At 50.4% G+C, this 17,389-nt stretch overlaps 1 protein-coding gene across 6 annotated transcripts in view; it reads right to left on the bottom strand.

The window, feature by feature from the left end:
* Positions 1–17,389, bottom strand: part of AK8 (adenylate kinase 8) — a 136,253-nt gene that overhangs the window by 96,563 nt on the left and 22,301 nt on the right. For all 6 annotated transcript variants that reach the window (XM_061433962.1, XM_061433961.1, XM_061433960.1 and 3 more), the window contains one exon: positions 15,418–15,486. In XM_061433962.1, coding sequence (XP_061289946.1) covers positions 15,418–15,486 — 69 coding nt within the window. The remainder of the gene's footprint in view (positions 1–15,417; positions 15,487–17,389) is intronic.

Here is a 17,389-nt window from a genome sequence, read left to right on the forward strand (position 1 = left end):
CCTGTGAACGCAAAGGCTCGCTTGCCATTTTCTGTAAAGAAAAGGTCTCCACCTGGCATTGGTCACTGGGGGTGGGGGACGACCCCCCTTCCAGTCTGCCTTGGGGATTTTCTCCAAGCAGGGGGTGTGGTCAGAGGTTTGCCTTCGGCGACGTCACTCCAGTTTAAGGAGGGAGATGACGTGGAGCAGACACTGAACTTGCAGGACATCTGTCTGGAAGAGCGAGCGGTTTCTCCTCCAGGCAACACACGTGTCTTTCCTTTACATCAGCAGCGGGTTTGGGTGCGGCAGCTTCCTGCTCTGCACAGCAGGAGGAATCAGTGCTAAAGGCCTGCCTGCACTGCTAGCGCCAGCCCGTGAAAGCGGGCACCGGTTCCTTCATTCTGTTGTCCCCCACAGGACCGAGGATGCTCCCTGCCGCACAGTAGTGCCCAGGAGTCTTGGGTGTAGAAACCTCACAGGACGGTGGTCCAGATCGCACAAGTGTGGCGGTGACTCCCCCAGCGTGTGCAGGGAAAGGCTGCTGAACCGCGAAGGTACCTTCCTCCTGACGGACCCCCTGTGGCCCCAGCACCCACGCAGGGCTTGGTTCTGGCCTTCGTTTGCCTCCTTCCCGATCTTCGCCACCATCCCAGAGGCCGACGAGTCCTGAGGCACGGTGGCATTTTCTGAATTCGCTGAGGTCGGGGCCTGGCCATTGAAGTCTGGCCTGTCCCATTGAACAAACCACAGTCCTGGGGGGACAGGTTCTGCTTTTTGGGCCTTTGCTTTTGGTGGGGGCATTGGGAAGACTTCCTGACCCAGGGCTGGGGATGAGGAGATGATGGTTAGAACTCAGCACCCTGAACGCAGGCCTCTGCTTGGCCACCCTGGGGGAGGGGTGCGGGGAAACACAGATACAACAGGTGAGTCTGTGCTATCAGGGTGGGCTATCCACTCGGTGGGTGGGACTCCGAGCACCCTGGTTTGGGAAACGGAAAGGAGAGGTGCTGTGACATGGAGCACGACTGTGGAGGGCGCTGGCTGCCACGGGAGCCCCCAGCATGCTGACCCCTGCCTCACTCCCACTAAAGGCTGCTGCCCAGCCCGGCCCAGCCTGCAGGGGCTTCTGGCCTGACGCCCAGCAAGAAGCAACCCTAACCTCCGGAGCCCTGGAACTCCAGCCCACGTGGCAGTTCAGAGGAGGGAAGAAAAGCCGCGGCATGTGGACAGAAGCCAGGGCGGGGAGGCTCCAGCTGGCTCTGGGATGTCGCTGTTTGACCCCCAGGCCCTACAATTACTGCTAGCTCTCATCCTCATAGGTGCAGGACGCTGCAAAACTCACCGGAACAACAATTCTGGGATCACGCTGCGGGCTCACTGATGGGTTGGAGCCCACAGGACCCGGAGAGCAGAGGCCCCACCCTAGCGCCCAGGGAGACCACGGAGGAGGCAGCTTCCTGCTGCTCTTGTCCATTCACCTCACCAGGAAAGCAGGTAACCCTGCCTCATGGGCCTCGGGCCAGGCTCGGGGCTGTACACTGGGCTGCACCCCCCAGAGCCCTCTCGGCCTACCTGCAGCCCCAGGGCGCCCACATCCAGCCACACCGGGGCCTGAGCAGATGCCCCCCGCCAGGTCCTGCTGCCACCCCCAGCCCAGGTATGCGAGGGCCAGCAGAGGTGGACATGAGCCATCTGCGGAGGCCTCTGCCTTTTCGGGGTGATGAAACCCCCACTGTCTGATGAGCCTTTACAGTCGGTCACACCCGTTCCCTCCCCACAGCTGGGAGGCGGCTGACCCTACATGCAAACATTTCTTCTTTCCCTCCTGGACCGGATACGTCCGGACAGTCACATTCTGACTCGGTCTGGTCCTGAGGACACGGACATGCCTTTGTCAAAGAGCCAGCACAAGCTCACTGAGTCCTGGGCTAGAGCCTGGCCTGGCAGCCAGGAGAAGGGCAGTCACACCTATCCTGGCCTGGCAGCCAGGAGAGGGCGGTCACACCTATCCTGGCCCACGGGTCCCTGATCTAGGCTAAGCCCTTCCCCCATCTGGGCCTCAGTTTACCCTTTCAGAAAAGGTTTTAGGCACGAATATTTTCAAGAAATTTGTTTTTAAGAAAGTTGGTGATACAAACTGAAATTCATCCACCAGGCACAGAGACTTCTACGAAATGCTGTTATTTACTATTTCAAAATCAAGTGTCTGAGTGGTCTGTCCTTGTCACAGTCGATTAGAGACAAGGAGGACACAGGGAGCCTCAGCACAGGATGCCAAGCCCCAAGCGAAGGCAGGTTCCCAAACACTGGAACCCCGGTCCTGGTGGCGCACTGGCTGAGCCTGGTCAAGCTAGAGAAGACCACACCAAACATGAGCCTTGAAAGCGCTGATAATGGAAAATAATCTCCAGACGTAATCATCTATTCCTACCGACAAAACTAGAACATTCACATTCCACAGAGCAGGCTTGATGGATTTTAAACACCTTCCCCTCCTTGGGCCAACAGCAAGTTGGGAACAGATTTCATGGAATTATGTGAATGGCATTCCCTTGTTCATTCATTTCATAGATATTTCCTGAGTCTGTACCCAGGTACCATGGGAGTTGCTGTGGGATTCTGTGATGACTGGCACAGATGGGACCTTGCCTTCACAGAGCTCACAGAGAAGAGAAGGGTGCTGTGGGCTCATGCAACAGTCTGCCTGTACAAGGGACTCTGCCCGGAGACTAAGAATCAAGAAGCAGCTGGCCAGCCACGAGGCAGGAGCGGTGGGCTGTCTCAATGAAGAGAACGTGGTGTGCTCATTTTCTGTTGCTCTGTAACAAACGACCACAACCGTAGGCTTAAAACTGCACATCCACCCCATGGTGCCCATGGATGTGGAGTCCGAGCACTGCTGAGCTGGGCTCTCTGCTGGCCTCTTGGCCATCGAAGTGTCAGGGGACTGCACTTGCATCTGGAGGCCAAACTGGGGAAGAATTGCTTCCAGATCCAACTGCGTCCAAGCTCAGGCTGTGGAAGAACTTCCTTCCATGCTGCTCTGTGACTGAGGGCTCTAGTTCCTTGCTGGCTGGAGGCGGGGGCCTGCCATTGGGTCCTCCAGGAGGCCCCCACAGGCTTCTTCAACACAGTGGCCAGCCAGAGATGCTTTCTCTCTCATCTGCTAAGGTGAAGTCTTAGATAATGCAATGCAACCACACCAGACGCTTCCCTGGTTGCTCTGTGGTGAAGAACCCGCCTGCCAATATAGGAGACTGGGCTCGATCCCGGGGTCAGGAAGAGCCCCTGGAGAAGGGAATGGCCACCGACTCCAGTATTCTTGCCTGGAGAATTTCATGGACAGAGGAGCCTGGTGGGCTATAGTCCATGGAGTTGCAAGAGTCAGACACAACTGAGCAATTAACACATATACACACAGTCCAGCAATCCCACTCTGGGCATATATTCATGCGCCCCAATGTTCATTGCAGCACTGTTCACAATAGCCAAGACACGGAAGCAGCGGAAATGTCCATCAACGGAGGAACGGATAAAGATGTGGTGTGCAGCCATAAAAAAGAATAAAATAACGCCACTTGCAGCAACATGGACGGACCTAGAGAGTATTTGAAGTAAGTCAGAAAGAGAAAGGCAAATACTGTATGAAATCACTCATAGATGGAATCTGATTTTTAAAAATCATACAAATGGACTAATTCACAAAACAGAAACAGACTTACAGATATCAAAAGCAAACTTCCGGTCACCAAAGAGGAGATGTGGGGGGAGGATGAATCAGGAGGCTGGGATGGACACAAACACGCTGCTGCACACAGGACAGACAACCAACAAGGACCTACTGTGTCGCACAGGGAGCTCTGCTCAGTGCTCTGTGATAACCCATAGGAGAAAAGAGTCTAAAAAGAATTAACAAACATATATGTGTGACTGAGTCACTTTGCTGTACATCTGAAACTAACACGACATTGGAACTCAACTATGCTCCAGTTAAAAAATGAAAAAACAAATTGGTACCATAACTCAAAAAAAAAAAAAAAATAAAGACAAATACTTCTCTAAGTATAAAATAATCTTCTGAAGAACATGCTCTCCAGAGAGTATCAACATCTCTCCAGGAGGGGAGCCAGGTGGCTGCGGGACAGGAGTTTGAGGAAGACTGGGAACATTTTGAATTTTGAACCGTGTGAACAATCTGCCTTACAAATAGCTGTGAAAAGAAGGGAAACAAAAAGCAAAGGAGAAAAGGAAAGATATACCCATTTGAATGCAGAGTTCCAAAGAATAGCAAGGAGGGATAAGAAAGCCTTCCTCAGCGATCAGTGCAAAGAAATAGAGGAAAACAATAGAATGGGAAAGACTAAAGATCCTTCAAGAAAATTAGAGATACCAACGGAACATTTCATGAAAAGATGGGCTCAATAAAGGACAGAAATGGTAGGGACCTAACAGAAGCAGAAGATATTAAGAAAAGGTGGCAAGAATACACAGAAGAACTGTACAAAAAAGATCTTCATGACCCAGATAATCACAATGATGTGATCACTCACCTAGAGCCAGACATCCTGGAATGTGAAGTCAAGTGGGCCTTAGGAAGCATCACTATGAACAAAGTTAGTGGAGGTGATGGAATTCCAGTGGAGCTATTTCAAATCCTGAAGGATGATGCTGTGAAAGTGCTGCACTCAATATGCCAGCAAATTTGGAAAATTCAGCAGTGACCACAGGACTGGAAAAGGTCAGTTTTCATTCCAATCCCAAAGAAAGGCAATGCCAAAGAATGCTCAAACTACCGCACAATTGCACTCATCTCACATGCTAGTAAAGTAATGTTCAAAATTCTCCAAGCCAGGCTTCAGCAATGCATGAACCATGAACTTCCAGATGTTCAAGCTGGTTTTAGAAAAGGCAGAGGAACCAGAGATCAAATTGCCAACATCCACTGGATCATCGAAAAAGCAAGACAGTTCCAGAAAAACATCTATGCCAAACCCTTTGACTGTGTGGATCACAATAAACTGTGGAAAATTCTTCAAGAGATGGGAATACCAGACCACCTGACCTGCTTCTTGAGAAACCTGTAAGCAGGTCAGGAAGCAACAGTTAGAACTGGCCATGGAACAACAGACTGGTTCCAAATAGGAAAAGGAGTACGTCAAGGCTGTATATTGTCACTTATTTAACTTCTACGCAGAGTACATTATGAGAAATGCTGGGCTGGAAGAAGAACAAGCTGGAATCAAGACTGCCGGGAGAAATACCAGTCACCTCAGATATGCAGATGACACCACCCTTATGGCAGAAAGCGAAGAGGAACTAAAAAGCTTCTTGAGGAAAGTGAAAGAGTTGGCTTAAAGCTCAACATTCAGAAAATGAAGATCATGTCATCCGGTCCCATCACTTCATGGGAAGTAGATGGGGAAACAGTGTCAGACTTTATTTTTCTGGGCTCCAAAATCACTGCAGATGGTGATTGCAGCCATGAAATTAAAAGACGCTTACTCCTTGGAAGGAAAGTTATGACCAACCTAGACAGCATATTCAAAAGCAGAGACATTACTTTGCCAACAAAGGTCTGTCTAGTCAAGGCTATGGTTTTTCCAGTGGTCATATATGGATGTGAAACTTGTACTATAAAGAAAGCTGAGCACCAAAGAATTGATGCTTTGAACTGTGGTGTTGGAGAAGATTCTTGAGAGTCCCTTGGACTGCAAGGAGATCTAACGAGTCCATTCTAAAGGAGATCAGTCCTGAGTGTTGGGAGGACTGATGTTGAAGCTGAAACTCCAAAACTTTGGCTACCTGATGTGAAGAACTGACTCATTTGAAAAGACCCTGATGCTGGGAAAGATTGAGGGCAGGAGGAGAAGGGGATGACGGAGCATGAGATGGTTGGATGGCACCACTGACTCGATGGACATGGGTTTGGGTGGACTCTGGGAGTTGGTGATGGACAGACAGGCCTAGCGTGCTGTGGTTCATGGGGTTGCAAAGAGTCGGACACAACTAAGTGACTGAACTGAACTGAACATTCTGCAGTGAAGAAATAAATTCATTCATTTTTGAAAAGCAAGCCCTCCAAAAACAATATGAAGAAAGGATTAGGAAGAAACCCTGGTCACTGTGGGAGATAGATTAGGGGCCAAAGAGGGAAAGGGTTTCTTAGTAATCCAAAGAACAGTGGAGGCCTGGTGGCCCAGTGGCTAAGACTCTGGGCTCCCAATGCAGGGGGCCTGGGTTCCATCCCTGGTCAGGGAACTAGTTTCCACTTGCTGGAACTAAGAGTGGGCACAATCAAAGACAAAACACATTAAAACAACAACAGCGGAGGTGACTATGGAGGTGACGGTGAGGTGTGGAATCTCTCTGGTGTTGAGCCTCTGCCAGACTTCGTGAACCCCCTGCCTCACTTCTTGGCTCCCCTGGCCCTACAGACATGGTCTCAAGCACCAGGCACTCTTGGACTCCAAGAACTCGGCTGCCCCTAAAGGAAAGGCAATGGGTCCCTGACATGTAGCGCCCACCTGCTTTCGATAATCCTGATACAAAGCACTAATTTCTCTTTTTTTAATATATTTGGTGGTCACTTCAAAGAGCATTACCTTAGACCAAAAAAAAAAAAAGGGAAAAAGGCAACATTAACAGAGAACCCTGGCGGGTTGTGATTGCATCTTTTTCCCCGAACACTGCTCCCTGCCTCCTCTCTGTGCTCTGAATTACCCATCCAGTCCCTGCGTAGCTAAATAATAATAATTACCATACAAATGAATATGCATATAAGCAAGAAAGCCTGTTTATTTTGGATGAGGGTTTGTTTTGTTTCTCAACAAACAGAGCACATAATTAGGCGCCTTACCTCTTCCTCTTGAAATTCTGTCTCCACTGGGAAGAGATGAAAAAGGTACTGGATGCCCCTGGAAGCTCAGAAGAAATTTTAAAACAAATTAAAGGAGATATTTCTTTACTTGGCAGGTAACAATGGCCTGGACATGATCGGAATCAGAATGTCAGGCTAGAAGGAGCTCTAGAGCGCAAGTCTGAGCCCAGTGGAGACACAGAGGCGGACGAAGGTGAGGTACTCGCTGGAGAGACACAGCTGAGTGATGATCAGACAAGAACAGAGGGGCCAAAAACATCTTGGTTCAGGGGCTGACTGTGGGGACGCTGGGCAAGACCCTGAAAGCCTTAAGATGCTGCATCCCTAAAACATGGACGATGACAGCCCCGCCTCTACTGGGCTGCTGCACAGATTAAACAAGGTCATGAACACGGCCCTCAGTCCTAGACCCCAGTCAGTGGTCACCATCAACAGTGTAATAAGCACAGCCTGTCTGCACCGTGTCCTCACGGTGAGGCGCAGGGGACCAGGCGCCAGACCGGCCTCCCAAGCCTTTGTTTGGAGTCCAGACAACAACTGCCACTATTACCAAAACAGCAATGATAATGATAATTATCTTCCACTATTATATCTTTTTGCCTTTTCATACTGTTCGTGGGGTTCTCGCTGCAACAACTGGACTGATTTGCCATTCCCTCCTCCAGTGGGCCACTTTTTCCAGAGCTCCTCACTATGACCTGTCTGTCCCGGGTAGCCCTGCATGGCGTGGCTCAGAGATTCACTGAGTTACACAAGCCTCTTTGCCACGACAATGCTGTGATCCCGAATATTCATTTGAGGGACTGAGGCGGAAGCTGCAGGTCCAATACTTTGGCCACCTGATGCGAAGAGCTGACTCCCTGGAAAAGAGCCTGATGCTGGGAAAGGTTGAGGGCAGGAGGAGAAGGGCCAACAGAGGATGAGATGGGTGGATGGCATCACCGACTCGATGGACATGAATCTGAGCAAACTCCGGGAGACACTGAAGGAACAGGGAAGCCTGGCGTGCTGCAGTCCATGGGGTCGCAAAGAGTGGGACAAGACTTAGCGAGTGAACAACAAGAACGATAATTAATAAGACAAAGAGTTTTAATTCAACCAAGTGTTCAACATAATGCACAATAGAGTCGTATAGTACAACATAAATAGTAGTAGTATCACTTATGATATGATTAATTAATAATAGTCATAAGTGTTCTGACCACTTTGATAACGATGTAGCTGCTGGGGAGGACTTGAGATGCCTGGTCTCATGCTTTGTCCACGCTGCAGCTGTGCAGCCAGGCTTGCATAAGCTCAAGAAAGGCTTATAGGAGTTAAATGTATGTTTAGAGACTATTCTAGATCACCAAGGGCAAGTGGGATGCCCAGCTAAAATCACAGAGTGCCATCGTGTTTTCCCCAGAAACAATGACTCGGTAACTTACAGAGATGAAAAAAGCTTTACACAGACAATCATATGATTGTCTGGCTCCCGTGTCTGGACTGTGGCTGGATCTTTGTGTCACGGGTTCCAGGGGGTTTAACTCACCAGTGAGACTCACCCAACCATCCAACCTCCCGATTCCACGCCTCTGAAGTCTAGGCTGAATGCTTACACCCTGGAAACAGTCACTTAGATAAGTAACTTTCACAAATTAAGACTTTTGAATGTTTTGAGGTTGGGAAGGCTGGCGTCTCTGGGGGTCACTCGGCGTCCAGATCCCCGGCCTTCCGGTCAGTCGGTTCAAGGTTGTCGACAGCATGACAGTGGCTGCTCCCTCTCTTTCCTTCCTCCCAGCACGCCTCCCCCCACCCTTGGCCTTCTGCACAGCTCAGGGGTCTGGGCTGGGGAGGGTCCCCCAGGGGCCTCCCTCCCTTCTCCTAGACACACCTCTCTTCTGGGTGTCTGCTGGGCCCTCTTTCCGGAAGCGTGTCCTCCCAGGCGCCCATCTCTAGCTAACATCCAACCTCACGGCTCGTCTGCTTTGTCATCTGTCTCCCCACAGCTAGAGTCTGTGCTCCTTGAGGGCAGGCCTTTTACTCTTTGGCTCACAGTCTTGGCATTTGGTGCACACGGGAATAAGTGGATGAACAAACAAGTGCCCGTAGGAAACTCCGGCACCAACCACGGAGCCACGTCCACCGGGACTTCAGTTCGGCAGGGGTGTAGCTGTGGCTCCGTAACAAGTCCCAGGAACTGGGGCAGGAACTGAAGGCGTGCTCCCCGCCCATGTGTTCATGGCCACAGCCAGTCAGGCAGATATTCTGCTGCCAGGGGCTTTTGGCACGTGGAATCTGCTGATCGGCCACGCTGTGTCCAGATGTGCTTTTATTTTATTTGTTTTGGTCATGGTGCATGGTATATAGGCTCCTAGTTCCCTGACCAGGCGTCGAATTCAAGCATCCTGGAATGCTTTCATACATTGGAAGCGTGGAGACTTAACCACTGGGCCACCAGGACAGCCCCCCAGCTAGGCTTTTAAATAGCCCTCATGGATGTAAATTGGTGCAACCACTGTGGAAAACAATATGGAGGCTTCTCAAAAAACTAAAACTAGAAGTACTAAGTGACCCAGTATTTCCACTCCTGGATATACATCCAAAAAACCCCCAAACACTAATTTGAAAAGATGCATACACCCCAAAGCTGATAGCAGCACTATTTACAATTGCAAAGACAGGTAAACAACCTAAGTGTCCCTCCACAGATGAGTGGATAAAGAAGATACGGTGCGTGTATGCAATGCAATATCACTCAGCCATAAAAAAGAGAGAAATCTGCAGCAACATGAATGACTTGGAGGGCATTATGCTAAGTGAAATAAGTCAGACAGAGAAAGACAAATTCTGTATCATATCACTTACGCTGCTGCTGCTGCTAAGTCGCTTCCGTCATGTCCGACTCTGTGCGACCCCACAGACGGGGCCCACCAGGCTCCCCAGTCCCTGGGATTCTCCAGGCAAGAACACTGGAGTGGGTTGCCATTTCCTTCTCCAACGCATGAAAGTGAAAAGTGAAAGTGAAATCGCTCAGTCGTGTCCGACTCTTAGCGACCCCATGGACTGCAGCCTACCAGGCTCCTCCATCCATGGGATTTTCTAGGCAAGAGCATTGGAGTGGGGTTCCACCACCTTCTCCGTGATATCACTTATATGTGGAGTCTAAAAAAATGTAACAAACTAGTGAATGTAACGATGAAGAAACTGAGAACAAACTAGTGGTTACCACTGGGAAGAGAGGAGGGGAGAGGGACAAGACAGGGTAGGGGATAAGGAGGCACAAACAATCATTTATAAAATAAGCTACACAAGATACATTGTACAGCATAGTCAGTCAGTCAGTCAGTTAGTTCAGTCGCTCAGTCGTGTCCGACTCTGCAACCCCATGAACTGCAGCACGCCAGGCCTCCCTGTCCATCACCAACTCCCAGAGTTCCTCAAACTCACATCCATTGAGTCGGTGATGCCATCCAACCATCTCACCCTCTGTCATCCCCTTCTCCTCCTGCCCTCAATCTTTCAGGGTCTTTTCAAATGAGTCAGTTCTTCGCATGAGGTGGCCAAAGTACTGGAGTTTCAGCTTCAGCATCAGTCCTTCCAATGAACACCCAGGACTGATCTCCTTTAGGATGGACTGGTTGGATCTCCTTGCAGTCCAAGGGACTCTCAAGAGTCTTCTCCAACACCACAGTTCAAAAGCATCAATTCTTCAGCATTCAGCTTTCTTTATAGTCCAACTCTCACATTCATACATGACCACTGGAAAAACCATAGCCTTGACTAGACGGACTTTGTTGGCAAAAATGTCTCTGACTTTTAATCTGCTATCTAGGTTGGTCATAGCTTTCCTTCCAAGGAGTAAGCATCTTTTAATTTCATGGCTGCAGTCACCATCTGCAGTGATTTTGGAGCCCAGAAAAATAAAGTCTGACATTGTTTCCACTGTTTCCCCATCTATTTACCATAAAGTGATGGGACCAAATGCCATGATCTTAGTTTTCTGAATGTTGGGCTTTAAGCCAACTTTTTCACACTCCTCTTTCACTTTCATCAAGAAGCTCTTTAGTTCTTCACTTTCTGCCACAAGGGTGGTGTCATCTGCATATCTAAGGTTATTGATATTTCTCCTAGCAATCTTGATTCCAGTTTGTGCTTCTTCCAGCCCAGTGTTTCTCATGATGTACTCTGCATATAAGTTAAATAAGCAGGGTGACAATATACAGCCTTGACATACTCCTTTTCCTATTTGGAACCAGTCTGTTGTTCCATGTCCAGTTCTAACTGTTGCTTCCTGACCTGCATACAGGTTTCTCAAGAGGCAGGTCAGATTGTCTGGTATTCCCGTCTCTTTCAGAATTTTCCACAGTTTATTATGATCCACACAGTCAAAGGCTTTGGCATAGTCAATAAGGTAGAAATAGATGTTTTTCTGGAACTGTCTTGCTTTTTTGATGATCCAGCGGATGTTGGCAATTTGATCTCTGGTTCCTCTGCCTTTTCTAAAACTCCCCTGGGCCTGTGTTTGTGGCCCCATCACAAGCCTTCTCAGTCAAACTTGCTTTGGTCACGTGAGACTCTGTCTCCAGTGACAGGTGGTGAGCCCAGGGGACCACCAAGCTCATGGGGGACTGAGGAGGAAGATGTGCTGGGGAAGGGGGTAGGGTCCCAGCGGGAAGGACAATGCAATCTCTGTGGTGGGCGCTCAACTAGAGTGGGTGGAATCAAGCCGGGGGACTTGGGAGCTGGGTCACAACGAGGGAACTTGGTTACCATGAAAGTCTATGGTTAAGTGGGCTTTCTCCTAATATTGCTGGAAGGTGGAAGTTTGCTTTTTACTTAGAACTGAAGAGACAGAGCAGAAGTGTTTTTATCATCATGTTAAAGTACCAGTTAGGACACGGATTGGCAAACTACAGCCTGCTGCCTGTTTTTATAAATAAAGTTTTATTGGAACAAACCATACCCTTTCCTTTGTATATCATATATGGCTGCTTTCACATGACATCAGAGTTGAGTAATTGCAACAGAGACTATATGGTCTGCAAAGGCTAAAATATTTACTTATCTGGCCTGTGTCTTCCCCCTGATGTAGACTGGCCTCCGAGCTCTGGGCACCTGCCTATTCCTGGGCGGTGGAAGACCACCCACTCACAGGGAACAGTTTGAAGTCAGAGGAAATCCGCCTGTTCAGACCAGACTTTGAAACTCAAACTGCAGGTAACTTGCGGCTGTCTCGTGATTTAGACCCACAAGGCCGAGGACCATGCAGAGCAAGGCCGTGAAACTGCCACTCCTTCACCAGTGCCCCGGGAGGAGCCCAGTGTCTTAGCAGACGTGGGCCTCGCCATCACTTAAGCAGTGTGTGCACATGTGTGCCTGTGTGTACACAAGTGCATGCGTACGTCTTTTAAAAATACATGTACATATTTTAAAAAGCATACGGGTTCTGGTTCTGGGCAAGGAGGAGAAAACCGTCCCCACCCTGTCACCTCCACTGACAGCAGCTATAACGCATGGATGGAATGCGAGGGGGCGCTCCTTGAGGACGCAGGAAGTATATCGTAATAGGGGAACTGGGGAAGAAGACCAGATTGCAAGATCCCACAAAACCAGTACCCCTGGCCTGGTCTCTCCAGGTGGCCTGAAACCTGAGTTGAGCCATAGGGAGGGACAGAGACGGGCCGGGAGCCCCTCTTTCTGGCTTGAGCAATACGAAAGGGGACTCCTGAGATGCAGAGAGAGTGAGGGAAACCTCCCTGTGCTTTCTTCTTTTCTGCTTCTTTGCACTCCTGCCTTGAGGCCTTCCTGCTACAGTCACAGTGACCAGGGGGCTGCAGGGGCCTCAAACTCCATAGCACAGGGGCCCCCTCCTCTCCAGGCCCAGAGGACGCTGCAAAGCCCCACGAGTCTCCCCTCACTGTCCTCCTAGCCCTTGGCTCTGACAGAGCCCGGTAGATCAAGGCCCAGCTTTCTGACCGAGAGGCCAAATAAAGGAAAACCAGGGAACCGGAGGTCACCAGGAAGACAGCAGAGGGAGCACGCAGGAAAGCGATGACACGGTCGTTTATGGACTCCTGGTCACTTCCGAGCTGCACACACACAGGTCCAACCCCAGCCTTCCAGCCTCCCTGAGAAATCAGCCATAGCACAGACCAGTGCCCAGACCCCTCCGAGTGGCATCCACACGGCACAGAGCAGGAGAGACCCGCACAACGTCGAAAAGGCTTGAGAGCTGAGGTGGAAACCACAGCCCAGAGAAGGTGGCTAGAACTCGAGACTGGAGCCCAACTGGGCCAGTCATTTGCTAAGACAAAAATATCAATGTTTGCCATGGAATTCAAGCAGGACTCAGAGCCTCAGAGCAATATTTTGAACATCCAGGATACAACATTACTAAGGACAGGGCTTCCCTGGTAGCTCAGTGGTAAAGAATCCGCCTGCTAATACAGGAGACACAGGTTTGACCCCTGGTCCAGGAGGATCCCACATGCCATGGGGCAGCTGGGTCTGGGAGCCAAAAGCACGAAGCCTGTGCTCTAGAGTCTGTTCACCACGGTAGGAGAAGTCACCACAGTGAGAAGGGCGTGAACCGCAGCTGGAGGGTGGCCTCCACTTGCTGCAAGTAGAGAAAAGCTCACGAAGCAGCAAGGACCCAGCCCAGCCATAAATAAATAAACAAAGAATTTTAAAAATTACTAAGCACAGGGAGAACCAGGAAAATTTCATCTCACGTGGGAAAAGATATCAGACACCACTACCAACATGATTCCAGTGTTAGAATTATCAGACAAGACATGAAAGCAGCTATTATTAAAATAAGCGCAACAACAGAGCTCCAAGTAAATGAATGGACACATTGTAAGTCTCAGCCAAGAAACTGAAGGAAGAGAGAAGAACCAACTGGAGTTTTCAGAACTGAAAAATACAATAATCAAAATTTAAAACTCAGTGGATGAGCTCAAGAGTAGAATTCAGATGAGAGAGAAGAGATTTAATGAGCCCGAAGCTAGTTCAATACAAATGATGAAATCATATCAACAGAGAGGAAAAAAAGAACAGAGCTTTAGTGAGGGAACATGAGGGAACACCAACAGTCTGACCTGACCTTCATGCCACTGGGGTCTCAGAAGGAGCCAGGAGAAAGAGAATGGTGTGGGAAATTATGTGGAGAAGACATGGCTGGAAACTTCCCAAGCTTGAAGAAAAACGTCAACCTACGAATTCAAGGAATTCAGCAAACCCTGCAAAGAACAGTCCTCCAAAATCCACACCCAGACGTATCATAGTTAAACTTCTGAAAGTTAAAGAAAACAATCTTTAAAGCAGCAAGAGAGAAAAGATGCATTATTTATAAGAGTTCTAATGACTATAGATTTTCACCAGAAACGACGGTGCTAAAATGGAACATTTATAAAGTGCTGAAAGAAAAAATTGGTGATCTAGGATTCTGAATCCAGAAAAAAATATCCTTCAGGAATGAAGGCAAAATAAAGACATTCTCAGGATCTCACTGATGGTTCAGTGGTTAAGACTCCGTGCTTCCACTGCAGGGGGCCGGGAACTAAAATTCCACACGCTGTGGGGCTCAGTCAAAAAATAAAAATAAATTTTAAAAAATGAATAAAGATGTTCTTAGATGAAAGAAAAGCCTACTCTAGAAGAATTGCTCAAAGAAGTTTTTCAGACAGAAAGGGACACTTGGAACATTAGGAATGGAGAACAAGAGAAATGGTAAATACCTGGATAAATACAACAAACGATTCTCTTGAGTTTTTAAAACATGTTTGATGACTGAGAGCAAAAATGGTAACATCTGCCTGAAGGGATCTTGGTGCATATAGATGCAATACACACGACAGCTACACTAAGAGGGAAGAGATCTACATTGTATGTTCTACCTGAAACGGTAAAACCGACTCGAAATAGACTGGAAATCTAAGTCTGTATATTGTAATCACCAGGTCATTCACTTAAAAAAGAAAAAAAGAGAGATATAGTAAAAAAAAAAAAAAAACACAAGCAAAAAATTAAAATGGAATACTAAAAAAAAATTCCAACAATTGATAAATTGGATGAAGATGAAACATGTATTTTTTATGAACCGCAAGGTCACAATCCCTCGGGCCCCGCCCACCTGCCCACGCCCCAGGAGGGCAACCTCCACCAAGGGCCTCTCTGGGACCCCTGCGCTCTGACGTCATGGGGTCTGGCGGAAGAGGACTAGCCAGGGAGCAGGGGATGGAGTGAGCGTTGGGCCCCAGCTCTGCCTCTTCCCCCTGCAGGTCCAGGCCCCCCGTCCTGCACAGCTTCAACCCTGTGGGTGATCCAGCTTATCCCTGCAGGGCCTGAAGGCTCCCCAGGCGCCTCCCTGTTGCTTTTCCTCCATCCCAGGTGAAGCCCACGTGCACAGTCTGACCTTCGCCAGACTTCAGAGCTGCACCCTTCTCTGCAGGTCATCTCTGCTCTGGGACATGAACACGCGGACCCGACCTCTGACCCTCCTTCATCTGGTGACAGAGCCCTGCTCCCTGGAGCCCCCCAGCCCCCACCACCCAGCTCCACACACAGCTTCTCACCCTCCTGACGCAGTCCTCTTCCTTCAGGCGCTCCTGCATCAGTCTGATGAGCAGCATGTCGGGTACCATCTAAAGGAAAGATGACACGGAATGAGGGCCTGCCCCCGCCGACCCCCCGTGTGGGGCTCAAGGGGACACAGAGCTGTCAGGCCAGTGGGCTCTGCTAAGGCCCGAGGACCTGGCCCTGTGGCCATGAAGCTTCTCCAGATCCCTGACCAGGGCCCTGTGGCCTCTGAAGTCCAGGGCCAACCTGTGGCCCCAGGGTGGTCCAGACTCCTTGAGAGCCCCCCTATCCCACGCATGCGCATCCACCTCCACTCGCTTGCTTCTCCGGCACCCCGCCCCAGCCCAGATGCTCTCCCCCACCCCCACCTGGGTGACTCCTGGCTCCCCAAGTGCCGCTGCCTACAGGCAGCCCTCCCTGACTCTTCCCCGAGCTGGGCTGGGGGCTGCCATGATCCTCCATGGCAAACTCTGTTACTGTGCTAACCATGTGGACTTCCAGGGGCCTGTGCACACATCTGTCTCCCCAGAGAGCTTCAGAGTTCCTGGATGAAGGGGACTGAGTGTTCCTCTCTTTGGCCACCAGACACTAACGTGCAGGAGGGAGCCAGTCCTGCCCGTGTCTTCCCATCCCCACGTCCTGTGAAGTGGGCCCTGGTGTTCTGCGGTGTTTGTCCCACGGAGATGGGCCAACGCTAGAAAGGAGGGCTTTCTCCCTCGGAGAGCTGGCTGTGAGGTGCTGACCCGCACCCCTTCCCGCCTGCACCAGCACAGCGTCGGGGGTGGAGGAAGCCCTGCTAACTGATGACCTAACGGCACGTCATGGTCCTTAATCCACTCAGGAAGTAGTGCGCCTGCAGCGGCTTCCGCCGAGTGCGTGCTGGCTGCCAGGCTGCGGCCCACGTTTGCAGCTCCATGCAGTCGGTACTACTGTCATCCTCCTTCTACGGTTGGGGAAGTTGGGCCTCAGAGAGGTTAGGCCACCTCCCAGGGCTACACAGCCAGGTAGGAGCAGAGGTGGGGCCTGAACCCGATCAGGCAAGGCTCGGGGAGGATGGGCCAGTGCAGGGTGACGCTCAGAGCGGCCTTCCTTCCGTTTCCTCTCTTCTCAGCAGCCTCTCTCTTGGACCAGAACCGACGTCCCATTTTTCACAAGGTCTGTTCTTTCTAACAAAGCCTCCCACACCCCAGAGCCAATGCCCCTGGAAAACTCACTCCCGGGTGTCCCCATGACCCCCGGTCACTAAAAGCTGGTGCTTCTCCCCAAACTCCCAAACACTGGGCCAGCCCCAGTGCGTACCTCCCAAGCTGCCTCAGGGCTGACTGGTCTCTGGGAGGGGCTGGACTTCTGCCAGGTGCAGGGGAGGGGCCTTGGGACCAGGGCCGGGGCACCCGGCTGTGGGGCAAGGGCCAGAGGAGACCTATCTTACGCACCCTGTGCCAAGCTGGGGACCCAGGCGGGACAGTGGGGACAAGCACCTTGCCCTGATTTCCCCGAGGATCCTTGGCAACATTTCAGTGATGCTGGAGAAAAGTGTGGATCTCTCAATCTAGACCCAGCATTCAGAGTGACCAGAGCCTGCCTCGGGAACGCTACCGAGTCTGCCTGGAGTGCTGCAGGGACACCTGAAGGGACACAGCGCTGGGATGTCACAGAGCCGCTGGGACGGGTCAGGGGACTGCGTGGGGCTGCTGGCTTACATGTGGACGTTAATAAGTGTCCGTGCACGTGGAGAACACGTCCACACCTCACTCTCATTGGGGCCTAGGAGCAAGGGTCAGGAAAACAGACGGCGCCCGGCCCCTTTAACCACTGACGTTTGCCATGTTTATCTGTGCGAGTGAACAGTTCAGTCAGTTTGCACACAAGAGCGATTCTGAGACAGTGAATGGGGTACTGGATGTGCAGAGAGGACCTTGGAGGTGAGGGGACAATCCTCTCAGGGGCTTGCAGTCTCCTGGATTCTCC

The sequence above is a fragment of the Bos javanicus genome, chromosome 11, assembly GCF_032452875.1.
Source record: "Bos javanicus breed banteng chromosome 11, ARS-OSU_banteng_1.0, whole genome shotgun sequence".
Lineage (NCBI taxonomy): Eukaryota > Metazoa > Chordata > Mammalia > Artiodactyla > Bovidae > Bos > Bos javanicus.